We start from the raw sequence: 26,974 nt of genomic DNA on the forward strand, positions 1-26,974 counted from the left end.
ATAGGCTGCAGACGTTTTAAAGTAATTTATTTCTTTGCATATCAATTACTTTATTATTATTTCAACATGATCTTCCAAATGATAACAAAGGTCTCCTGAGATGAATCAATTGAATAGGACGCTTCCCGGGCCATTCAACTTTTGTTCCACCAGGCGTCAGTATTTTTCCCTCTAAAGTAAAACCGCTGCTCTCCGGTCTGTTCGATCACATGCTGCGAAGGTTTGAAGTTGCTGCTTCTTGTCACACATGCGGGCCAACAGGGTTGATGGCACAAGGGCACATAAGTGACACCGAGGCGAGCAGAGTGAAGGGGGGACGACTGGAGCTGATCCACGGAGGCTGGGTGAAGTCCACACAGGTGGAGAAAGAGGAGGAGTAGCGCGCGTGGAAAGGATGAAGATGAAAACCACGGGAGGCAAAAGTCTCCCAACATTGGCGTCTCCGATATCCAATCTTTAGGAGAGTTGAATTTGGACCGGTTGAGAAACTTCTGCCACGGTGTACAATGTTTATGAATGAGTCTCAACTGAACAGCTCCTCGCGAGACCCCACTGACTCCGTCCTTGACCGGCCACCATGGGTTACAACTACTTTGGGGTGCTTTCTCATCTTCACCATCGTTGTTGACATCCTGGGCAACCTCCTGGTCATCTTCTCCGTGTATCGCAACAAGAAGCTGAGGAACGCAGGTGAGTCAAGGTCAGGGGGGAAGTGTGCGCGTGCGGATACGGAGTGGCCACGCGTGAGTACACTGAGCTGCGTTAACAACAAAACCAAAAGTCTGTCACATTTGGTGACGAGAGTCCCATTTAGGTGGAGAAATATGCTAAACTTTATAGTTTTAATAACCAAAAAGCGTTTCAAACAAGTTGTTTGTTAGGCGCTGTGTTATTGGAGAGGAGGAATTGTAAACGGAAAACGGATGTCCATTTTTGTTTTCATTCATCACAAATCCGAGCCACCGTGAAGATGCGTGTGATAGCGATATAATGCAACCTTGTCAACAACACCACTCACAGAGGGAGGTTATTGTGTTTTTTAATTGTATTCCCATCTGTTCTATCACTTTAATAGTACTACATATATTTATTATTGTGCTCTGAAATATACTATATCACGGTGCAGTATGGCTGATTGTTATGGACATTTAAAAGTGACCTTGTTCTAGTTTTAGCCTACATTTGAGGCAGACATAATGTCACTGACCTACACCCAGTTTGCGGGAAGCTAAGCAGGCTCATAGGGGGATGCGAAGAGAAACATTATAGCGATTATTGACACAATCTGAAACCACGGGGAAAGCCCAACGCTCATCCCTGCTCTGCTTCTACTAATGCTTCCCGGGGCTTACCCACTATCGATGTTACTCCAGCCAGCTTGGAGATTTAATTTAATAATGATAATGAAACGGAATTGTTCAATGTATTACTAGGTTAATGATTAAACGAGTGCCTTGTGTGTGTGTTAATGCTGTGGATTTAATTAAGATATTGGTTTTGGATTAAATGGTGTGCCCCATTTCGCTCAGTGGAAGTGGTAACACGCTCATAATGAAAAAGTCAGAGGGCAGTGAGCTGCTGGGAAAACCCAAGACGCTCCTGTCATGGTCAGGTATGTACAGCTGACTGACTGATTCACATATCATATCTGTCATCATTTGGAGGCTGTAGTAGGGTGATTTGCTAAATACACTCCTGACATAAGCATTGTTAGGGTCAGAAGAAATGTCCATCATGCAGAGCCAGTGGGGAATATTAAAAGCATATGATTGCCTCTTACTGATATTTAAAAAAGCTCCCATTGCTTTACAATTTTCATTATTGATAAAACACACATGCAACTCAGCAATAGTCACCCTGGATGTAGGTATTTTTTAATGTTGCTGCTCACAAAATACTATAGCCAAGAATGTTTAAATTAGTCTCTGGAACTAAACATGCCTGTGTGATTGTTTAAGACAGGGTAATGCATGATAAATAAAACAAATTAAACAACATATGCGACACAAGGAGAGATATAGAAAACGTAATCTACATCTTAGACGTAAGGAAGTTATAACACAGCAGAAGCAGGTGTTTAATGAATCTTGTAAAGTTTTACTACCTACAATCACTATTTATTTAATAAGCCTATTACATGTAATTTTTTCCATGGCGGATTCAGAAAAGTTCCACATTTGAGGATCAAACGGAGGTGATGAAAATACTTTACTCACTTTAATCGCATTTCCAAAAACTATCCTAGAATTCTAACAAATGCTATGCAGCCTGATGACGTCGTGCCTCAAGTTCCTGCCTTTGAACTCATTTGCTACTTTCTGTTTCTGAAGTCATGCCTAACTTAAGGCTCTTAGAATTTTCTGTTCAATAAGACATTGGCAAATTGTATGCAAGTTGGCAGACATATTGATTGATATCACAACGTTCCGTTCATCACTGTTGGAATGTTTTGACGGTGATCAGGCAGATACTGTTTGCTTTAGTTGCCCTTGCATGTGGGAATTTGATGCCACACCTGATTGTTTAACACACAGCCATTTATTGGACTGATCACCAATATTTACTTTCAGGAGCCATTTTATTGCAATATCTTCTGTCCACAATGGATTCAATTAACCATATTTGAATAATCTCCTCCATGAAAATACTAGTGGGCAGATATGTTCTTGGCATGAACGAAACGTTTTCGAAATTGCACAACAAGGGGATAATTAAAAAAAGCGAGTAAGGAAATACTCAGTGGAGAACCTGGCAAACGTTGTGATGACATATTGCCGACGGGAGAAGCACCGCTTTCTATGCATGGCCAAAGCTTTCAAAAATGTGTACAAAAAATGGCCAGCAAGCAAGTGCGCATGAAGCCAACAACACATGGTGAGGTGTTTGTGCTGCATGGCTGGGTACACAAATCCGCACTGTAGCTCAACTCAATGCCAAAAGAAACTAATTAAATGTAGCTGTTTTGTTGTAGATAAAGCATTTCTTTTTAATTCATGCCAAGGAAAAATGAAAGATTCCAACAAGAAGTGGACTCGCTGACTAATTTGGTTGGCTGTTTGTCAAGAGTGAGACATAACAAGAGCTCATTGAATGATTCAATTTAATCTTATTTATAAAACTCAAAAGTTATCCCAGGGCATTTTTACATTACAGCAGGTTTAGACTGTACTCCATACTATTTATAGAGAAACAATTCCCACCATGAAAGAGGTAAGGGAAAAACCTCCTGACAGAAGATGGTCTGTAGCCTAGCTATATTATTATATATGCTAAAGAAGACAATGTGCTGATTCGGCGCACTAAGAAAAGGGGTAAATATATGCATTTTTAAGCAGAGTGGCAAAGTGAAATATCTGAGCAGTCCCTCATGGCCAATATAGCATTTATTTTAAAGGTTGGAGGTCAGCAGTCTTGACAGTGCTATGGCAACAGGCTCTTTTCAATCCACGGGGTTTATGAATGAGAACAAAAGAGACGTACGAGATGGGAAAAAACATTTTGTGTTCATCACATCGTCCTTTTCCTTTTTACTAATTGTTCTCAAGGTAGAAAACCCCCCATGTAAACAGCAGGAGGTTTAAAGAGACCTTCTGCCAGACAAAGACAGGCCTCAGTGTGCTGATACCTTGTATTCAGGTAGAGCTCCGTCTGTTTTTAAGTGTGTTGAGTTTATGTATACAGTGGTATTTCTCATTTCAGCTCTGTTATTAGTTACGGTATTGTTGCTCTCAATGTTATTATTATATTTGGAGGTACTTATGAAAGATTAAGTGTTATTTTGCATGTGTGTCCTATTTAAATTAGGATTTTAAACATATCCATTTGCTTTGCCGGTAGATTCCAAAAGAGAATTGTCTAATAATGAAAATCCCTTCGTCGCACATAGAGGATGTTGATTCCTCAGCATCCTGTTTTATTTCCACGAAGTACAGTAAGTCTTGTTTTGCGAGAAACTGTAATCCCTACACTCAGCCTTTATCAGGGAAACAATGTTGCGTTCCATTCGTTATGCCAGGAAAGACTAATTTCCCTTTTGGATACATATTTTTGTATTTAATCAAAAAAGTTGATTTAAGGTCACTTTGTCAGGTTGGTGGAAAAGTTGTTTGTTTTATTCTACTGACATGACTCAGATCTGAAATATATGGCCACGTCTTTGTTATTCTTTCTGAAACTGTGTGTTCCCTGTACGGTAAACACTATTTAAAAAAAATTCATAATCATTTCCAAAATAACAATTTAGGAAAACTAAGAAAACTCATATTTAAATGAAAAAGGTTCCAGGCTTTGTGGAGCTTCACAGCGTAACGTACCCTCTGCCAGCAGCATCACTCCCATGTGGCTGTATCCCACCTCTGATGACAGGGATGCCTCGTTGTGATCCCTGCTGTGCCCCCCCACTGGCTCACATCTCCACATCCTCCCCTGCAGTTTAGTACCAACTGTGGCGAGGAAGTTTGACTGCTCTTATTTTAAAAGCTCAATTAGTTGTGACGTTCACTTTGTTTGCCACATCATGATCAAAGCCCTCGTAGCTTTCACTAAGATGAATGTGTTTAGTGTCAAAGAGAAATATGTGCAGAGCTTGACATGTGACGTTTGTTTTCCTTCATCTTCAGAGAAATTGTTGTCCAAGTTTGGATCCTGGAGATTTCAGTTCTGGTTGATTGGATGCCAGTTGAGAGCTATTCTATGAAGCAGCTGCAGCAGGATTTTCTTTTTGTATTTGCAGTCACTTAAAACAGCTCTGACACAGTGTGAACCTTGGATAACAATTACCAACCATAAATGGAATCATTACATGTTAGACGCTTTTATCCAAAGCAACTTACATACTCAATACTGTGAGCAATCCCCACATGAGCAATTTGGGGTGAAGTGTCTTGCCCAGGGACACAACCACATGCTGACTGCACTGATCCCAACACCAACACACCAGTCCACTGCGCCACACGCCTCCCTCGAATCAAAAACTAGATTTTATGAAAAAGGCAATTATTACTTTATTTCTCAGTTTTGTGAGTTGTAGTAGGATTCATATCATAGGCAGCAGTTACACTTTTACATACATTGTATTCACATGCTCATCAATTCAATCTGGATTCTATAAAGGTGTTGTTTTTTTAAGTATAACATTATGTTGCAGGAGTTCAAATACACCCAAAGCTCAAGATAATAACTAGAGGCCTCAATAACAGAAAAGGCCATAGGTTAAATAGGACACATTGATACTGACATCAAAATGTACTTTACTCTAGTATCTACTGTAAATGTATTTGCCAAGACATTATCAGATTATTCTCCTTATAAAATAAACCGAATCTCAGAGCGGTCTCAAACGATGTGCTTTTCATAAAGGTTAGGATTTTGGATTCAATTTCATACCATCATAAATGTGTGTTTTTAGACAACTTTCATCTTATTAAAGCCTGTTTGTGGCTGAGGTCTTCTATCATCTCTACTGTTTTTCTAACAGATATGAGGAAGGAGTGGGAGTCCTAGCTTCTCCCTGGGTTTGTCAGTTTCTGTGGTGATGGCTGTGAATAGCCTGAGAGCAGCACAGTATGGCGGAGCAGCTTAATGCTATCAGAACTGAAAGAAAAGGGCTCAGTGGGGAAAAAACAACATCTAATTGGGGGCAGAAACAGCCAGCAGGTCATGACTTTCCCATTCATTTATAGTATGCCCAAGCTGAATTAATGAACATGGAGAGGAAGCCGATAAAGATCTCCTTTCTTCACCCATGAGACACTTAAAACAACAAATGCATGGTTTACCTTGAGGTTGCTCCGCATTTGATACCACACAGTCAGCTTTATCTGTTTCTGTTGGAGCTCCCATGTGTCTTAAAGCTTGTAAAATACTTAACACAATTTGATTAGGCCTGTTTTTAAAATCTACTTTGTACAGATGACCTGTCAGAGGGCTTTTGGCCAGCATCAAGGATTACAATTTAAGCATTTGATCGCAAACAGATCTAATTACGCAGCAGATATGATATGTAGGGCAGCTGGGATCGAGTGAATGGTTGTATCCAGTTTGACTAGTGGAGATAAAGACAGCAAGCCTGTCATACTCCGCAGATGAACAGTGAAAGAGACGGAGGTTTATCGTTTTGGTTTATTTTTTCTGCCATGGGCGACTGGGCTTCTGTTTTTCTTGTATCTTTCATAACAACAATTATGGGAAAATTGCTCTGCTAAACTCTGACGCCACTATTTCAGTCTTAACAAGTGCCACCTTGTCCTAACAAAGAAAAACTGACCCAGCAAGTGCTCAAGTTTCCTCAGCTTCTAGATGAATTTCAACTTGTATACAATCTGCATGATTATCTTTACACATAAACACAGTCGTCAGTTATATATTCTGTTTTGTGATTTGTGCATGCCCGATGAAACAAATAAAGGCTGTAAACAACTTTCTGTTCCTTTCTTTTCCTTTTTCAGCCTCTCTTGAGTTTTACGCCTGGTCCCAGTCTTCACCCTCGTTGTACTCCTCCTCCTCCCCCCAAGCTTACTCACCCTAACACGCACACTCCATTTTTCTTTTCTTCTCACTTAAAGTTGACCTCCCAGGCTTCATATTCCATGACACCCTGTCTGTTTGCATCATTGTGATCCAACACCCCCACTGTTCTCCTAGGACGTTGTGTTGTCAGAACACATACCTGCAGAGGAATTCTGCCAATAGGGCTTTGCATCAATCCAGTCAGGCAACAAGAAGGTTATCACACAGACCCTGTGGATTGCAGATTATATAATGATAAGGTGTACAAAACCAATTAAGCTTGTTATCATGATAAGTGTCTAACACCTACCTGCCTGACATGGTCCAAATTTACAAGAGCAGTCGTCTGGCATCTGCTCTCCTCCCTCGTTGTTGTTGATGTTTCCTTTTTCTTGCTCTCTCTCTGTCTTGCACAGAGAGCCTGTTATCAGTTCAAAGGGAAGACATAACAAGTCTATAAATACTTATACATTCAAGACTCCATATTGTTGCATCCATTCCTGCTAACCCCCATCCTTTTTTCTATGCATCCCTTTGCTATTCTTAATCACTTATTATGTTGGAGTGAAAACTCTTCTGCTTGAAATAAACTTGGTATGACGCACATAGGAAGCTTAGAGCTGTGAGACCAAGTAAAAGCTAATGCTCATCCAAGGGGAACTGTGCACAACACATGCATACTGTAGAGCGGGTGCCGTTTGATTACACACATAAATGCGAGGCGAGAGCTTAGAGGTTAGAGAGGCTGGCTGGTGACAAAGGGTGCCAGATTGAATCCCAGTGAGAATCCAAACAGGAAACAGAAAAGCTTTCCTCTGTGCCCAAGGTGCCCTTGAATAAAGCACTTAGCCCACCATTGCTACTCAGTGGTCCAAAGTGGAAGAATTTTGTTGTACTCAGCAGCTTCCAGCTGTGAATGCGTCAGATTGCATGCCTGTTAAAACGAGGCAATGATGACACAAACGGAAAAAAGGAAAAATATGAAGGGCCAGTCATTCCTCTTTTGATAGAATTGCGAGAAAGACACAGAAACTGACCTCCTTTATTTAAACACTTCTCCTTTATCATTTTTCTGAGTTCATCATTTGAGTGAAAGTGTCTAAAACAGAGCATGATTCACCCAGTGAAAAAAGAATGCAAGAAAAAAGCTCAATCATAAAGCCTCCTAACTGGCAACAGTCTGATTCAGTTAAACAGCACGCATTGATGATTATTAGCCAGACACATGAATTCCATTTGATAAATCCCCGTAAACACTGTTCCATTCAGCCTCACGAGTCCTGTGCGTATGGGTCGAGCAACGTGGTTTATCACCCACACACAGCAATGCTCTGCATACACACTCCAGACTGCACCAGACCCGTTGAGTGACTTCAAAGCAAAGAAGTAAGGGCGTAATTTAACCTTTATAGTTCCAACAAAGTCAGTCCCAAAAAGGAAAATGAAAAGTACTTTGTTTAATATATTTGCTAAATTTAGAGTGCAGGCATCAGAATTGGTATTCAAGCCCTGTCATAAAAAGAGACCGTTTCTAAATATTTGAGTCATTCTTTTTATGAAATTCAATTTCTTTGTGCATATTTTCATTCCACAAATGGATCAAATGATTGTTCGCAATGTAAAATGTGTCGCCCGGAATATCCTTTGTATAGCTGAACGTGCCTTATCGGCAACTTTTAACTTTAGAGTGTCCTTTAACCTTACAAGCGGTTTAGTATCCTGCAACTTTAATTCTGGTGATTCCCTCTCATTGATCTCAACGTGCTTGCAGCAACATGCGGCTGTTCCACTGAAAAGGCTCTGATAAATCCACTGTACCTGATCACCAAACAGCAGACGGACAAAGATAGCAGCTACCTGGTGAACACAGTGGAGCATTTAGCAACAAAAAGCAAATATTGGATAACATTTATTCGGTGGATGAAAGCTTATGTGACTCTGTATTATCTGGATGTGTATATAGGCAATTTGGTTTGTTAACGGCAGTGGTGTAGTGGTCGTTGGGCGCGGGGCAACGCCGTCCCCCCACTTAGTTGGAGCCCCCACTTTTTTGAAGCATGATTTTTTTTTTATAGTCTACGTCTAAGCATTTATGCAACTTAGGCCTATACATGGTTTATGTAGCCTAACCTATGTGCCGGTGTGTCCATGGCTTTGAGTCTGTGTGTGTGTTGAGCACAGCGCGTGTTCTCTGCAGTACAGTAACTAAAGTAGGACTAAGCATACCGGTAGTTTCTGTAGACCTGCTCTCTGCCCGTTTTGTGAGTGCACTGCGCACTTGTTGCATTGTTTGGGATGACATAGGGTGTCCAGGTGTCCCGCGTCCCACAAATTGAGACTATGTCCCGCATTTGAGTGACAGTCGCGCTGTCGCGCAGAAAGTTCGGTTCGCTGACGTCCGGCACCGCCCTTTATTATTATATTTTTAAACAGCATAGCCTAATGTAAGTTGCGACAGTTCAGTTCACGAACGTCGACATTGCGTCCCCCCAGTAAAAAAAATCCACCCTTCCATTAACTGCTGGTGTTAAAAGTCAGCCATTCATCCATGTAATTCAATCTTATCACCAGTTACTATTTCCATTATCAGATCTAGGCAACTAGAGTGCAATTCAGTCTTTGTTTTGCATAATTTACGATCACATATTTATTTTACGTTACGTACTCCATTGTAAAGACTTGTGCTGTTAAGGGCTCTAATTGTGCTTACATGACATTCAGTGACTCCTGTACAATCATTCTTAATACGCAGATTATGATTATCATAATTAATCCTTCTAATGAGCAAGTGTTTAGTGTGTGAGATTCCTTATCACAGTTTGCTTTACTGTACTGACCCAAAACAGGGATTCTTAAATAGATTTCCAACAGCTTTTTCACTTGAGTGCGGGGGTGTACACCAATTCTCTAGGATTATGAGACATTCGTGGCCTGTAATTAATTAGGTTAGTCGCACGCCTCCTCCTAATGAGCAAGTTTTTCCTGTGTGAGATATTTTAATCACAGTATGCTTTCCTTTCTGACCCATAAAATGCTCTCTGATTATAGACTACATTAGTGTATTTTGTTGCACATTTTTAAACAAGCTCACGCATTGCTTGGGTTCATTCCAGCGATGCTTGGGTGCCGTCCAAAGGCAATATGAAATGATGCAGTAGGAAGTAAGATGCTCTTCTGTGGTCAGTGACCCATTTCAATAATGAACCTGTGTGGCATGTAGTATTACAAAGAAACAATCTGATATATTTCATGAAAAATCTTGCACAGTGATAAAACTTTAGATGTGAGTAGATTTGGATTGTATCATTCTCTGCCTCGGGATGTTTGCGGACTCTGCTGCCACATTCAATCCAATATCTCATTAAATCAAATTTTCTTCAAGAAGTGCTTTTTGTGTGATTCAACGCCAGAGTAGACATTTTGGTTTGCTGTTGTTGCTGTGCGCTGACTTACATAGTAGTAGACTTAGAAAGGGACATCAATTGGTCATATCAAAAATAATCAGTGACAGCAAATCCAAGATGAAACCACAAATAATAACAGTTTTTAAACAGACAATTTTCTTGTATCTGCTTGTACGTACGTCAGAATAAGGGATGATATTTAATGGACTGAATGTTGTATTTGTGTTTATAGAGATGCAACACAGTTGTCCTCTGTTCTGTATCTGCTCCGAGCTCTAATGAGAGGATTTGTTAATCGTGGAGCGCAACAAGAGCATTATAAGAATCAGGTCATTTAAGATGGGAACACAGAAATTATGTCCATTTAGAGCTGGTCCCAAATAGTTTAGTTCCTAAGATGTATTATCACTGAAACTATGAGCGCCTCTATCAAAGCCTGGGTATGGCCAAATATTATTAAGGGACTTTCTATCTAAAAAAAAAAATAGCTATACAGTAACAGAACACAGCGTCTGAGATAATCATGTAAATATTTAACTGCTAACTCAACATTCAGCCTAATCATTTGATCTCGTTGGAGGCATGTTTTTTGCCCTCTGGTGGATCAAACCTAAAAATGTTCTTCTGTTTAGCCCACCAACTTGGCCTGTCTGTATCTTGCTAGATTTCTGACATTATTCACCAGGCAGTCGATAACTTTGCTTTGGCTAAACGTTGTGAACTGTGTTGTTTTACAGTCTGCTGGGCAGTTTTAGAAATCATTTCACATTAAAGCGTTGTCATTTGTTCAGACTTAGGCCATGGCAGAAAAACAAATATTCAAGCCTATGGGTACACTTAAACTTTAACTTAAAAATGCTTTGTTCCCTGAAGATCCGGTTATGCTTTGACATTTGGTGGTTATGCATTTTTTTTGTAAACTGATTCAAAGGAGTCATAACATAAGATACATTTGTAGTAATCCCAAAGAAATGCAATTGCAATACATAATGGTAATATTGCAAAGTGCCGTGAGAAGGACCACAGGGAGACGGAGCAGATTGTTCCATATTGCAAGAAAAATGTAATATAATATTAGCATTTACAAATTACCATTGGACTTGAATTTGATATAGTTTGAAAGAAATAAAGGTAGGCGGCTGAATTGATGAAGTTAGTTTAATATCCATACAGTACCTGTAGTTGGAATAGCAGTATTTATCACAATGTTATTATTTGTTACAGCTCTTTCTTATTCTTATTCTCTTCAGATGTAGGGCTTCAACCTTTGATTACGCCTTTATCGATGAATCTTTGTAACTGTATTATGGGTCAGAGTGCAACTTGACATAATAAAATGTTTAGTTTGGTCCCAAAAACAAAGATATTCAAATTACAACAATACCACACTACCAAATCCTTATTCTAAATGGTTTAACATAACAAGTGAATGTCTGGCATTTTGCTTGGAAAATGACTTTAATAATTATCTGATCAACTGAAAAACGTTGAGAACATTTCAAAATGTGTAGATGTGAACCAGTGAATACCTTTTATTGATTTATTTATGATATTTTTGTGCCAGGCGGCAGATACTGGACATATATCGCCAGCTCTAACCACTGAGCTATCCAGCAGCCCCATAAAAAGCTTTTAACCTGTTTAACAGCTTCATGAAGCAAGTCTGATCCGGCAACTATAAAATAAGTACGTGGCAAGCTGCAGTGTTGTTGTTATCTGGATCTCCAGCGTTGGGGACACATTTTTACAATTCCCTGGACTAGACTTGATGACAACACTTATGGGTACATCAGAATAGATGTTTGGCCCACAGTAGGATGGAAAAGTAACATAAACTGGTGTGGTGTGCCTCAGGGAGATAGTGATGATGATGCCAGATCATGCACCTTCTTTCCAGCTGAGGGTGAAAAATGTTTGTAAAGAGCTGTGCGTCAGATTGTGGTGACACGAGAGTATGACAATCTGTCCTTCCCTTGTTTTGTAATTCATTTAGATTTCCGAACGGGCTGCAGCAGATGCTGTCAATTATTCTGAGCAGGGGATTAAATACAGCCTCATGTCCAAAATGAGTAATTGATCACTAATTTGAGCTAAATCATACTGTCAAAATTCCAAATTGCTGCCTTGCGCTGTAACTGTGGGCCAAGTGTACACACACACACACACACACACACACACACACACACACACACACACACACACACACACACACACACACACACACACACACACACACACACACACACACACACACACACACATACACACATACACACATACACACACACACACACATACACAGCCTGCCAATTTGAAAGGGATCAGGGCAACGTTGGGTGAAGGGTGGAGGTTACACCTTGAGGGGCTCAGAGTTACGGGTAAGATTACCTGCTGAATGCTGTCAGGGACCTGTGTGTGTGTTTATACCTCTGTCGCTGAATAAGTGAATTAGATTGTGTAGTAGTAATACAATAATTAGTTAATTACTAGAAAATTCAGTTTTATACATTAAGTGATTTGTATGGCCACTTGGGGAACAACTTATTGAGTCGAGGTGGCAAACAGCTTTCATTTTGACACCTCCAACAGACAGAGAGCAACAGCACCATTTATTTGGAGACATGTTTCCAGTCATCTGGCAAAGTAGGTTCAATATTCACGGTGATCAGAGGTCTGTATCGGACTCCACCCACTCCTGAGGAAAATATCTCTCTGCTTAATGCACAACTATGTTCATCAATTAGTCACTGACTTTGTTTCTGTTTGGCACTAGGCAGGAAGGATGCAGTGGGTTTTACAGATTTTTAAGCTGTGGCTTCAAATGAGGTTGATGAGACGAATTACATTAAACCAAAACGCTAAAGTTGCAGTTCATCAAACTAAATCAATAAGCTAAAAGAGGCTGAACCATTGATGAGCTGATAGGAACATAACGCTGTTGTATTTGCATTCAGACTTTCAAAAATTACTTTTTCTCTGCAGTCAAAAAAGGGTTTGCTCTGCTGCTAGTCGTACACAAAAGGAATCATCCTGATTTCCAAAGTACATTTGATTTCTAGATAAAAGATCAATGATTGATGTAATAAATAAACGTTATAACGATTAAGGATTTTGCCGATTTTTCGATATTTGAAGCTTCATTCAAAAAGCTCAATAGAAGCTTTAAATAAAAAAGCTGCATTGAGCGGGGAAGAGGAGTGAGCAGCTCCGTTCACATGCCGTGTGAGCGACCCCTTCACGTCAGTAGATCCAATTGTAATACTAAATATTGATTAGTGCAGTTCTAAAGTTGTTTATCAAGCTAAAATAAGAACATTTTGTGATTTCAGCCTGTCAAAAGTAAGGATTTTTTTTACTCTATTTTTAACAATATAACTAATTTCAAAACTTTTGACAGATGGTCTGATAAAAAATGTTATTTAAAAACGTGCTTTTTTGCTCGCAAAACTTCTAGGGAGTATTTTCTCTATTTCCTAACGTTCACCTGCTTTTTTGAACACAATATTGAGCAATTATTTTATCATGAAAACATATAAATAAGCCCTCATTATGTATGCGTGTTGCTGACTGTGGTTTGCTTCTTTATTCTCTAACTCTTTTAACTTTAATTCCCTAATAACAAACAGAGAGGAAATACAGAGGCGTCAGAGGGCTTTCTGTTATCTGCCTGAAGCACTCTGAGAAACATATTATATTGCATGAGGAAAGATGTCTCTTCGTTATAGAATATTATGTATACTTGTGAATGGGCAAAGACTAGAAAACGGAGGGTTTATATGACATGCGTGGGAGGGGGATTGATGTCTGTCCCCAAGCTGCTCTGTGTGATTACACATGATATACTGTCAGCCTTTCTAGCTTATTTTACCACATAAATACCGTTTTGTAGGCATGTGTGTGATGTTTACATGATTTTTGTGAACTTTTGATCTTGTCATCATATTAATAAATGGAATGTGATGCGAGGCATATGAATGTGGAAAATAGTGATGCAAAAAAAGGATAGCGGGGTTTCTAATATGCGGATTAGTAATAATATGACATTCTGGCTGCTATCTACAGTATGTGACTTTGAGGCAGAGCTGTCACATGCAGTAAATAGGGTATTAGAGACTGTGTCTAACGCTTACAGTATGCTCAAAGTGTCACTGTCAAAAAAAAGCAGATAGGCTGTTTACACCTGCAACAAAATATGGTTAATCTGTTCAAAGCAGACACATTTAAGTTAAGTATGTAGAAAAACTCAGTAAAAGATGAGATTCAAAAAACGCAGACAGAATTCCAAATATGGTGTAAAAAGATTATATTAAGCTCTTTCAGGTCAATTGGGGTCAGATAGAATAGTGGACATAACTGCTGCACAAACTAGTCAGATATGATAACGCTCAACAGATGCCAAAGCTCTGGTATGACCTCAATTTTCCATGGGAACAGCAACAATATATCATTAAAACACATAAAGGATTATTGGCTTTAGGTCAGCTGCTTAACTCCTTAAATTACGTATTTTCCACTGTAAATTATCAAACCTTTTCTTATCACACAATATTCAGACAACCAGCCCAACAGTAAAGAGATGAATCATTGGTTCTACCTTTGAATAGTGTTTTTTATGAGGTTGAAGTTCATTGTCAGTTCAGGAAGAAATGTGCGGTCAGGCCAGCAGAGTGAACATTAATGGCGGAGAGGTCAGGGAGGTAGATGGGAGTTCAGAAGCTCTACAGACATTTGGTCTTGATATCATTGCAGGTTCCCTTCCCATCTCTTACCGGTAGTAGTACTAGTTACATTTAATCATGACCTGTTTTTTCCGCAATTCAAATAGATCCCCCGATCTCAAGTCATTCATTCACATTATAAAGAAACGTTCCTTTCAATACGTTTTCTGTGCTTTTTAAATGTAAATTGTGTTATTGTGAAGACTGACAAAAAAAATGTTTTTTTTCAAACCTAATCATGCTTTGCAGAAGTTTTCTTCAAAAGCATTTCACAGCTTTGGTGTTTCAAGGTTTATAATTTCTAGAGGGCCTAATTTGACTAAGGAAACTCTTCATTGAATAAGTTACTTCCAGGGACCTGAATGACATAAATCGGTCAATCCGACCTTATGAAAGGATCAAGCTGCTTGGTAACTGCAAATGGAAATTTAAGCCAGCCGGTAATTGGTCGCTGTGTATATATCTGTGTGTTTGTTTGTGAAATATGAGTAGTCAAAGGAGCCTGTGTGCCAATGTTAAGTGTGTCTCTTTTCATAAACACAAGTAGGGAAGGCTTAAATGAAAATAGGTTGGGAACCAATGCTGTAGATTACCCGCTAGAGTCAGGCTTCCGCTTATCACATCGGCCATCAAACATGGCTTTGTGTAATATTCTAAAGCCTTGAAGCTCACTGTTTTCATTCACTAAACTCCTGAAGTTTCTAAACAACTCAGAGCATTATGGGTGTTTCGAAACTCTCCATGTGCAGACTGAACCTCTGTTCATGCTTACAGCAGCCCTCTGTCTTCAGAGCTGGATATGTTTCCTCTTGTATAACTGACAACGGGTTTGTTATCTATCCCACCAATTTCCACTTTGTCTTTTGAATTGAAGCTTTATCTGGATAGAACACACAAACAAGATTATCATGTTTCTTCTCTTGCCTTTGAGTCAAAGCAAATGCTGTGGCAAGCAGAAAAAAAATCAAAGCGGGACATTTGTGGTTTCTTGCTGTAGATTTGATGGCCCTATCTGGGTCAGCCCATCGGCCCCCTGCCACGCTCAGCTCCAGTCAGCCTTTCAGACGGCGACTTCAGGCTGGACTCACCTGTGGAATACAGGGAGAGGGTGGAGGTAGGGGGGGGAATTATCTTTCATTTAAATTGGATAGGTGGGGTTTTAACCTGTTTTCAGCAGAAAATGTGACTTTTCAATTCAAAAGCGCTCTGCCCCCTCTTTTGTTTATCACAAAGAAAACCAAAACATTCATAAAACACTTCTAGCCATTATTTTGGTGTATGTAACATGTTGCACATGTTTGTGTGTTTGTCTGATTTGCAACAATGATGCCTTTACAATTTGTGAATGCTTTTTTGTTGAGAGATTCAAAGACATTATATTATTTTAAGATTCGGGACAAAAAAGGCGGTTTTAGAGCGAATCCAAGCTTCAAGATTTTGCTGATCTTTTTCAAGAATTCCACAAATCACTGATGAATTATCGTTTCATAGTACCGTACTGTATGCAATCGTTATTGTCGTTTCAACCAAAATAATAAAAGTGAGCGAAAAGATACCTCTGAATAAGACGCATAATCAACAAACTGTAAAGAATACCCAAACATACTCAATGTGCTACCAAATGATTCAGGGCCCCTAAAGTCGCACTGCACACCAACATCAGAAACTAAATACCTTACACAGGAGGACTCGAACATCTAAAGTCTCTCTTCAGTAAGAGTCTGTTTTTTACATTTTTAAACTGTATTTCCTGTGTGGATGTCCATTAGGATCATGTAAATGAAACCTCAGTGACCGTTGAGGAACAAAATGCCTTTTATTTGTTAAGTTTGGAGTACAACTTCAAACAGATGTTCAGAAGCAGATGAAGAAAAGACTTCATTCACTTTTGCGGTCTGAAGGTTAGCTGCTACATTAATGACTCGGCAGAAATAACTTTATACTTTATGACTTAATCTTGGCTGGTTGAAAGAAAACAACACAAATGTTTTTTATTATTTCTTTACAGCAGATGCTGTGGCTGTGTCACTGCAGCTCCCAAGCGAGACACTCACTAGGGAGCAGCTTGGATATTATACATCTGAGCAGCACCAGCAGCTATAGAGAAGCTGCACACACATGATTCATCCTATTCAAGGGCCCCCTCAAGGGACCCAATGTACAGTATCCCCCACGCATTGACCAGATCTTCATTGAGGTCGACTTGATGGGAATATACATTTGTACACATTATGACAACACTGATGTTTTAAAATGATGCAAAAACAGTCCATGTTCATGCCTGATCCGGCTGTTATTTTCCCGGTAGTTTATGACACGTGAGGATTATGTAATCAAATTGACAACATGAAATTTGACAACATGTCTAGGGGGCTTTATCTGGAAGACGTGACTGGACCTGTCAGGCTGTGTCAGGCCACCAGCTGTGGTGGCCTGGCTGACATCCACCCGTGGTGTTTAGTCATCTCTGTTCCCTAAAAGAGAAAGTAAGTGTGGCAGACAGGTATTTTCACATCTCATGTTCCTCAAACGCGGTGGCTGAAAGAAAGAGGCCCAGCAATTTGAAAATTAGACTCGCTTTTAAAGGTACGATCGCTTCATTGGATCGGAAATGTTGTGAAAGTCTGAATCTCAAGTTGCTTTCCAATTCCAACACCCACAGGACACCATATCACTGCCAATAAGAGGAGAGCTCCTTAATGATTCATTTAATAACAGACTAAATAGTTGAAATATGAAGCTGTTGAAAAGTCCTCTCTTATTGGTGTCAAAGTACACCACTGATTCAGAATGTGTGTTGAACAAAGGACATTGTTTGCTAATCTGTATTGGAGGAGAAAGTTATTTGTAAGTTAAGAGAATTTAACAGGAGTACTTTCTTGAAAATTCGTAGTCAGTAATAGGGCTGAACAATCTTAATTTCATCAGTTAAATATGTGAACATATCATTCTGAATGAAGTGTTGTGTGGCTGCAGAGAGGTCCCAGCCTACAAACGGTATTCTACAGACTCAATGACAAAATGCTAACACTCCTCAGACTAATCACGCTTTAATCCTTTTTAATCTTTTTTAATATATTTAGTAAATAATATTATTATAATATTTCATAATCTGTAATAGCTTGAATCATATCACAATGCAATATCAGTTACTATGAAAGCATTTAGAATCAGAATCAGAATACCTTTATTAGTCCCAAAGAGGGGACATTTGCAGCGTTACAGCAGGAAAGAGCCACAGACAGCTTAGTGTTGCATATCTTACATGCGTTAAAAAAGTACTAAGTTATAATATAATAAACAAACAACACAACAATATGCTAAAAAAAGATAAAAACTAAAAAAGTTACATAATTTTCAAAAATACAAATCAAAAACAAATTAAATCCTGTAGCAGTTCTTAGGATTTAGCAGCCTGGTATATATTACAGTTATTAAAGATGTTATATGTATATACAGTTAGTTATTGTTTTCCAAATTCTACTTGACTCTGACTGCTTTATGAAAACAGCTGTGATGCTTGATGTGAACTAAATCCCACTGTCAGTGCATCGTGCTGTTTTCCACTCCACTTTCCACTCCACTTTGTAGTTGGTATTTTCCTAGTAGAGAGAGCATTTGAGGTCAGTTTGTAAATCCCCTCTTTCTTTTGTCACAGGAATAAACCACATCCACCTAAATCCATGCCTAAATGCTTCCCTTTTCTGCTATTCTCTCAGCAGCTAGAACTAAATAGTCTGTACAGAAACAAAGGACACTTTTGACACGTGTTGTCCTTCAGAATAAATGTTTTATCATTAATTGTCTGTGTGTTTTCGTATTCATCCATGACTCTTGAAAAAGCTTCTAAGAGAAGTGGGGAGATTAAACCTGCCAAGAGTCTTATCATCCGCGGCTGTCACTGGCTTCATTTATAAACGCAATATCCGCAAATCCAATAGTGACCTCGGGACATAATCACTCAGCTTCTTCACAGAGCTGCTTTCAACTCTCTCTCCCTCTCTTTTCCCTGTTTCTATTATACCCTTCCTTTCTCTAGCTCTTTATCTTTGGATTATTATAAATTCAGTTCAAATAAAGTCCAAACATCATAGTTGTTGTTGAGGGTGCATTTCTGTGCACACCCGGGAGCTGCTTCATAATCCAATTTGTTTCCTTGTCATAGTCGTAGCTGAGAGATATTTTGAGTAAATTACGCTTAATGCCTCCAACACTCACACACACACACACACACACACACACACACACACACACACACACACACACACACACACACACACACACACACACACACACACACACACACACACACACACACACACACACACACACACACACACCTTTATTCAAGACTTGATCAATTAAATCTTTTGGCACAGTAACTGATAGCTGAATCATGTACGAGCAGTCAGCAGCTCACAGCAGGAAATGTGTGTGTTGCAGCAGCATACAAAGACAGGGCATTGTACAATAAAAAATAAAAGACAAGAAATAAACAATATACATGTTGAATTGACAAATTAATTATTATATTATATTTTATCTGGGCTTATAATTTGCCTCAATTGATTATTTTATATAGGAAAGTGGAATGTGTAAGACAACTAGACCTATGTTATCTATTATGTTTAGTTCTGAATTTACATTTTCCAAATCATTTTCAATGAGGAAATACATGAAATACATGATGTTAACAAGGTCTGTTTCATTTGGTAGTTTGTAACGGCTTATATGATGCTCTGCTATCGGAGAAACAAGCTGAGCAAACACCAGCCCCTCCCTACAGTATGTCTTCAGAATAACCTTGGAGACATTTTGTACTGTGAATCTGCTTTAGTTATTGTTTTTACTGGTTTTAAGTACAGGGTTTGTTTGTTTTGGAGAGTAGGAAAGTAGAATTCGGCAAACATGTCAGCTCCAGTTAAAAATATCCTGAACAATTGTATCTGAAACTTATTTGCGTTGTTATTGCTTTTGATTGAGTGAACCTTAGTTTCGGAAAAAAACACATTATGTTCCAAAGTATTCAGGCATACATGGAGCGAAGCCTGCAAGTTAGTTCAGGCACTCAACTAGAGCACCAATGATGCATTTAGACATGACATGCCTTAACCCGGCACACTATGTAAGCTGCACAATTCTCCATTTCTCCCCCTCCCTTGGTAATGCTAGCAATATATTCTGCTGTTAGTAAATATTTAAAACAGTTGTCTGACTGAACTTCTATCTTACTGTTAGGCGCTCCCCCCTTTTGTTCTCCTTCTCCTCATTGCAAAGCTGCACCTGATCTGCTCGTGGCTCTGCCTCCACACAGTTGTTCCTGATCTCCACAATCAAGAGGGCCCAATTCCAAACCACACCTTACCCACTCCCACTCCGTGGCGGAGTGACACTTACAGCTAAATGAGGCTCCCTCCTGTCAGATGGAGAGTGTAAATACAGTGGCAAGCTTTGGAACAAACTCCCCTCTCTCCGTCCGAAACAGGAAATGCCATAACTATCGGTAACAACGGTTTCAAATCAGCATCTCTTGGACAAAATGAAATGTGTGTATTCAAATGAATAACACAAATAAAACTCCAAACATCTTTAATTGTGTTACTTTTTTGTAAAGCTCTTTTAGTTTTAAACCTGATGTTTATACACTTCTTAGTTTTTGCAACAGTCTGTAAATGTACACAACTTTATAGTAAAATGCACACATTTACCTTTTTCTAGACTAAACACAGGTATGATCCGAAGTTAAAACATATGAGGTTGCCATGAGGTTGTTAACATCGCAGTTTATTAGTGGGTGTTTGCAGGAACTATTTGTAAACAGCGTGTTTCCTGACGGACACACATAGCATTGAGTCGGTCAGGTAGTGCAGCAGGTGAAGTCAGGACCGATGCAGACTCGCTGTTGGAGGGCTTTATAACCCAATCCCCCTCCACACTCGTTGGTTTGGAACAGCATTTAATGTGGCGGGTGCGCAAACGGAGGGGTAGTGTGTAGGGGTATGGTGTAGGGGGCGGTTTGGAATTGGGCCTATAAAAGGAAGGCTGGAGGAGAAGGAGCTCTCCCTGACACACTCTGCTGCCTATCTTTAGTTCGAATTGAACTCTCTATATTTGTCATGTATTTTTGTTTATTCTTTTAGTATGGAGTACCTGGCATTCCAGTTTCCATGGCTTTTAAAACTTTTGTTTTAATGTTGTGACCTTAAACATAATTGGACAGCTTTTCTAAAAGTGTGCAGCATTAACTGTGTATGAACTGAGCTGAGGGAAACTCGGGTTTGAATTGAAGACAAATGATGTGTTTACATTTCAGGAAAATAGAACATTCAAATTTGACACATCTCAAAAAGACTCATCACAAGACTAAAGAGTTTGCTGAGATACCACATTTGGAATGACAACAGTCAGAGCAGCACTTTTCAGGGTGACATCGTGAAAGTACCGAAAGACGTCATTGCACTGACATGTGAGGTTGGAGGAAGAAAGCCTATGTGTTGTGAGAAGGAAATGCAGGAGCAGCTGATAGGAGAACATAAAAAGTGCACTGATAAGAGAAAGACTTACAATGAGTGGAAAGTATAAAGGACATTTCATTGAAAGATGTGAACTTGGATAATTTAATTATGAAATGAAAGAAGTCAATGAACACATTGAAGCAGATATTTATTTTTAAGAATAAAATGGTCTCCTGTGAGAGCACAAGCTTCATATCAAATCACAGGATTCAGTATCACTGCATTGGCTTCAGGACAAGAAAGTGACCATCCTGGTATGACCTTGTACGAGACAGCTCTTCACTCCTTTGGAAAATCTGTAGAAAGACCTCAGTTTGGATGCGTTACTTTCAGATTGACTGAACTGGAGTTACTGCTGAAAAATGGGGTAAAATGTTAGTTCTGATGCTTCAGGCTGATACATACGGAGCCCCTAGGTTCATGGAGAAAGAAAAAAGTATCTTGTGCGCACAATATATTATTTCGTGCGAACGAGAAAGTATTTAGTTTTAGTAGGAAGTGGAGTACAGAGGAGACAACCGCTTCATTGCAGACTGTTATGTTTATGTGGAGAAATGGCAGTGCATTATTTGAGATATATTTCAAACTCAGACTTCATTTAGGGACATTTTGGTCAGGGGTTTAGAGCTAGGCTATTTGTTTAAGCACCGGATTCGCAAAGCAGAAGAGTCTGTAAACCATTCTGCTTTGATCTATGAATTCCTGTCCGTGACTCACAGTATCTGCTGCCCACAGCTGTTTTATAGAAGGAAAACCAACTTCACTTTATGAAATATCTGCGGCACCAGTGGCCTGTACTACGAAACAGGATTTGCTATTTACTATTCAGTCATGAAGTATGACGCTGCACTGTCAGCACGCTTCTCCATGTTTGTGATTGGTCAAATGTTGCTAACCCCTTTCACGTGAACGCGCTCTCAGCCGGACAGAGAAACCCTGGTTGATTTACTGAGTCGATAACCAGCTTCATAGGACCGCTTAGCGAGATCGCATTTGTTAGGGTTAGTTAAGCCGGGTAAATCAAACATATCCAGGGTCTGTTGTACTGGCTTCGTCGTACAGGGCACTGGAGGCAGTAATGCGTAACTCAGCAGAATCTGAGAAGAACAGCACCATCTGCAAAGAGCTGTGCCTTTTACTGTTTACTTGACTGCGTTTCCCTTCATTAGAACAATTGAATAGAGATCGAGGCTGCTACGTTTAACCACACACACCTCTACACACATCGAACTACCAGAGTATTCCCCCTCGTTTTATGAAGGAGATGTCCTGTCACCGGGGCGCATGATGTGTGTGTGTGTGTCCGGTTCTCCATAGTTATATGTGTATTCCCAAGTGAAAAAAATGTGTTTAATCTTAATCTCTACGTAGTGCTATAGTCCTGCCGGAGTGCACCGGAACGAACAACACTATCATAAACAAATGCCCACACACACACACACACACACACACACACACACACACACACACACACACACACACACACACACACACACACACACACACACACACGTACACACACACACACACACACACACACACACCCTGGCGACCGGACATATTCTTCATAAAACTAATAATATGGCGTAATAATCGGGCAGTTCGATGTGTTTTACCATAAGAAAGTCTCTTGTGCGAACGAGAAAGTATATTGTGCGCACAAATTAATAAAGCGTGGCCTCGTTATATTTAAATTGAGGCCACGAATTACATCTTGTGCGCATGAATTAATAAAACGTGGCCTCGTTTTATTTCTTTTTCTCTCTATGAACCCTCCAGGGCTCCGTAGATACAGACTCAGAGGTATTATCAGAGTTAAAATATTTTTTAAGCGATTTATAAACTTATATTATATGTATTTGTTAATAGTGCCTGCCTGAAAAAACATAATGTCTTCCATTTTAGAGATTATCCTGCAACACCATAATTTGCTGAAAAGAACGAGTTGGCTGGATATGGCCGTAGCACTGTGTATGTTTTCAGCTTGCCAGTTAGTGTGTCAAAACTCATTGCATGCTACAAAGGGAACATTGCTCGGATGGGCTTCACTTGCACCCAAATTGGTTAAAAGTGTGGGATTGCAAAAACAGAAAATGGAGAAAGAGACAGGCCACATCTCTCCCCAGGCCAAATGAAAACACTGAGCTGCTTTAATCACAGGTCTAGCATGGACAAAGACAGTGAGGGAGAGTACAACTGCCAGAGAGGCAGCTGCCTGTAGGCCATTCATGACTTGGCCTTGTCAAGGTTAAGGCTGTTAATCCAGAGTGGCATTAAATTCCAGTGACAGGGTTGTTCAAGTAAAGAATAGCCAAGGGAGGGAAAGGGAGAATACTAAAGATGACTGTTGGTCAACTATTTTTTGAACAAGGAAAACATGTTCTCATTTGTCCTTGTGCATGGCACTCTAACTATGCAGCCATCTCCGCACACACACATATTGTTTCCGTCACTTTAGAGGACGTTCGCTGGTTTAAATCCCCAAACCTGAGCTTTACCAATGACCAAGCCTTAGACTGGTTTTATCTTCTGGTGTTCAGCTATTTATTCACAAATAGGAGTTTGGAAAAATGTTTTCCCTTTCCAAAGGTGTCCTCGCTTTCAAGGTCCTCTCAATGACAGTTAGATATGAACCCATAAACATACATATGGGAAAGCTTTCTAGACACCTTGGGAACGTGTGTCATCAGCAGGTGTACCTAATTCCATATAGAGGGCAGCTGAATGACAGAATGCTGAAAATAAAAGGACAAAACTTAATTAACCGCCACATGTGAGTAGAGTGGTTGGTATGCTGTACGGGAGATAACAGTCCATCGGGCCGATCAGTAATGATTCTCGTGCTCAGGTGAGACTGACAGGTCAGGGAAGGTGTCGGATACTGGGAGTCCAAACGTCAGAGCAGAAATGAAATAATAGTATAATGTAATATAATAATAATAATAATAATAATAATAACAAACAATAGTAATAAGATAGTCTCTTGCCCCTTTCAAGTGCATATAATTTATTTCTCTTCTATCTAATCTAAATTCATTGTTAGTTTGGGAACTAAGAATACACTTGTATGCCGTTGATTATTGGATTGATTTATGTGCTTGAAGGCAATTTAAAATGTACATTATTTGGTGCCAGGAACACCCTCCTTTCATTATACACCAACAATCGAAAGGGGGAATTTTTGAAGTTCTCACACGCTAAATCTTTGGGGGAAAGTAACAAATGTTGTTATGCACTCACACAAGTGCACAAACCCATGAACAGTACAAAATGTGAAGATGAATTTCCGCTCTACATCTCGCCTTGAGGCCCTTTTCCTGTTGCTTATGTGATTAAGTAGCAACAAAAATGGATGAATGAATTATGCTGGTATTTTTTGCATGTGTCAGCATATTTCCAAATCATGTAGACTTAAAGTACTGCCGGCCGTTTAAAAAGCATAGGACAGCTTTTTAGTTTCCAGTGCAACTGTCCCTTCGGTCAGGCAGCTGTTGCTTTGCTTTAAATGTTAGTGCTTTTATAAAATGGAGAGTCTTGAACCTCAGTTTAGATTGTCACATGGAACATTTTCAGAGTGATACTTTAACTTCGGTTAGAGTTATTGCTCTAAGATAATGCACTCTACTTCATTGACCAAATTAGAATTTTAAGGCTCAAATGCCAAGTGAGCAATAAACCTTAAGCCACGCTTCAAATAGTCTGGTCGGAAAGAACCCTGGTGACATAACCGATTATTTTTCTGTGATGTTCATGTTTTTCTTCTATGTCTTCTGCACGTGTATTTGTTCTATATTTCTTGTACTAAAGCTTTCTCCATACTGAAACAATGGCTGCCAGTAGGGTAAAAATGCTAAATTAAGCAAACAAGTGGTAAAGATCTTTTTTGAGGCAGATCTCTTCAAAATGTTTCTGAATGAATACTTTGTTCCACACAATCACTCACGCTCTCTTGCTCTTGTTCATTTGGATGACAAATCTGCTCTGCTTGGGTTGTCAATAACTCATTCTCCTCCCTTATCTCTCCTGTGGGTGTGTGTTCTGTCTGTAGGGAACATCTTTGTGGTGAGCCTGGCAGTGGCAGACCTCGTGGTGGCCATCTACCCGTACCCTCTGGTCCTCACCTCCATCTTCAACAATGGCTGGAACCTTGGTTACGTCCACTGCCAGATCAGCGGCTTCCTTATGGGCATCAGTGTCATCGGCTCAATCTTCAACATCACGGGCATTGCCATCAATCGCTACTGTTATATCTGCCACAGCCTCAAGTATGATAAATTGTACAGTGACAAAAACTCTGTCTGCTATGTACTGATAATCTGGGCCCTGACTGTGGTGGCCATCGTGCCCAACCTGTTTGTGGGGTCACTTCAGTACGACCCACGGGTTTATTCCTGCACATTTGAGCAGTCAGCTAGCTCAGCGTACACTATCGCAGTGGTGTTCTTTCACTTTATTCTGCCCATCATGATTGTCACATACTGCTACCTACGCATTTGGATACTTGTCATACAGGTAAGGAGACGGGTCAAGCCAGACAACCGTCCCAAGCTAACGCCACATGACGTTAGAAACTTTGTCACTATGTTTGTCGTGTTTGTGCTTTTCGCTGTTTGCTGGGCGCCTCTCAACTTCATTGGTCTGGCTGTAGCGATCAAACCAGAGGTGGTGGTTCCCCTCATCCCGGAGTGGCTATTTGTGGCCAGCTATTTCATGGCCTACTTCAACAGCTGCCTTAATGCTATTGTGTACGGTGTGCTGAACCAGAACTTCCGCCGTGAGTACAAGCGCATCGTTGTGTCAGTGTGCACGGCGCGCATCTTATTCCAGGAGAGCTCCAACGAGGCAGTGGAGAGGTTCAAGAGCAAACCGTCACCACTCATGACCAACAATAACCAAGTCAAGGTGGACTCTGTCTGATCCAGCAGAAGGAAACTGAGCAGACTTAAAAAGATATGCTGTGATTGAGAATAAAAAAAATAAAACACAAAAAAGACAGCGTGAGAATCAAACCAAATATAAATATGGAACGGCTTGTATGTATGGTGCTATTGGACCACTAATGGTTAACTCTGCAGTACGTGTAGTACAGTAAATATATGACGTACGTTTTGTTTTTCATGTTTACAGTGATGATATAAACGTATCATGCTTTACATAAGTATTTATTTTGTATGAAATGCCGTCTAAACATATTGTAAGACATATCTTGTAACAGTAAAATGCATATAAACCTGTTTTTTCTTCAGGCAAATAAAGACATTCTACAAAACTTGATAATATAACACGAAGTTTATAAATAAAGTTAACCAATTTTAATAACCTAATTTTGACAACGTAACACTAATTGAGTTCAAGCAATGTGGGTTGCTGCTGTCTTATTATACCCTGCAATACATTACGTGCAACATATATTTTGGTCTCTCTCTCTCTTTCTTTCTCTCTCTCTGCAACCCTGCGAGGTCATTATCCTATACTTTGTGCATGGATATACAGGAATTGATCAAATGCAAAAATAAAATTTGATATTGATGGAGAATCTGCTTAGTGCTGTGTCCAGTATACTAAACTTTTGTTAATGGCAACTCTGTAACTGTAACTTGTTCGTTTTCATAGATTCAACCATTACTCATAACCATTATCATAACAATGTATTCCTTAAAATAAATGCCGAGATATCCCTCAATGAAACAACTGCAGCAAGTATGGTGAATCAAAGGAAGTCGGCCTCTAAACTGTCAAGCATTGGCCTTACTGTACAACATTGCGTGCACGTGTGTTGCTGGCGTGCTAGGAGCAACCCGGTTAGTGGGACACAGACAAAAGCATCATG

At 39.7% G+C, this 26,974-nt stretch overlaps 1 protein-coding gene across 1 annotated transcript; it reads left to right on the forward strand.

The window, feature by feature from the left end:
- The first annotated feature begins 180 nt into the window (after positions 1 to 180).
- mtnr1aa (melatonin receptor 1A a) lies at positions 181 to 26,672 on the forward strand. The gene is made up of 2 exons (XM_079682650.1): positions 181 to 690; positions 25,193 to 26,672. The coding sequence occupies exons 1-2, from the start codon at positions 507 to 509 to the stop codon at positions 26,059 to 26,061; spliced, it is 1,053 nt and encodes a 350-aa protein (XP_079538776.1). The 5' UTR covers positions 181 to 506; the 3' UTR covers positions 26,062 to 26,672.
- Positions 26,673 to 26,974: the final 302 nt, after the last annotated feature.

Source organism: Notothenia rossii (assembly GCF_949606895.1).
Source record: "Notothenia rossii genome assembly, chromosome: 1".
NCBI classification, from domain to species: domain Eukaryota; kingdom Metazoa; phylum Chordata; class Actinopteri; order Perciformes; family Nototheniidae; genus Notothenia; species Notothenia rossii.

Coding starts and splice junctions, on each gene's coding strand:
- mtnr1aa (XM_079682650.1), top strand. CDS start 507: ATGTTTATGAATGAGTCTCAACTGAACAGCTCCTCGCGAGACCCCACT. Junction 691..25,192: donor CAAGAAGCTGAGGAACGCAG/GTGAGTCAAGGT, acceptor TTCTGTCTGTAG/GGAACATCTTTGTGGTGAGC.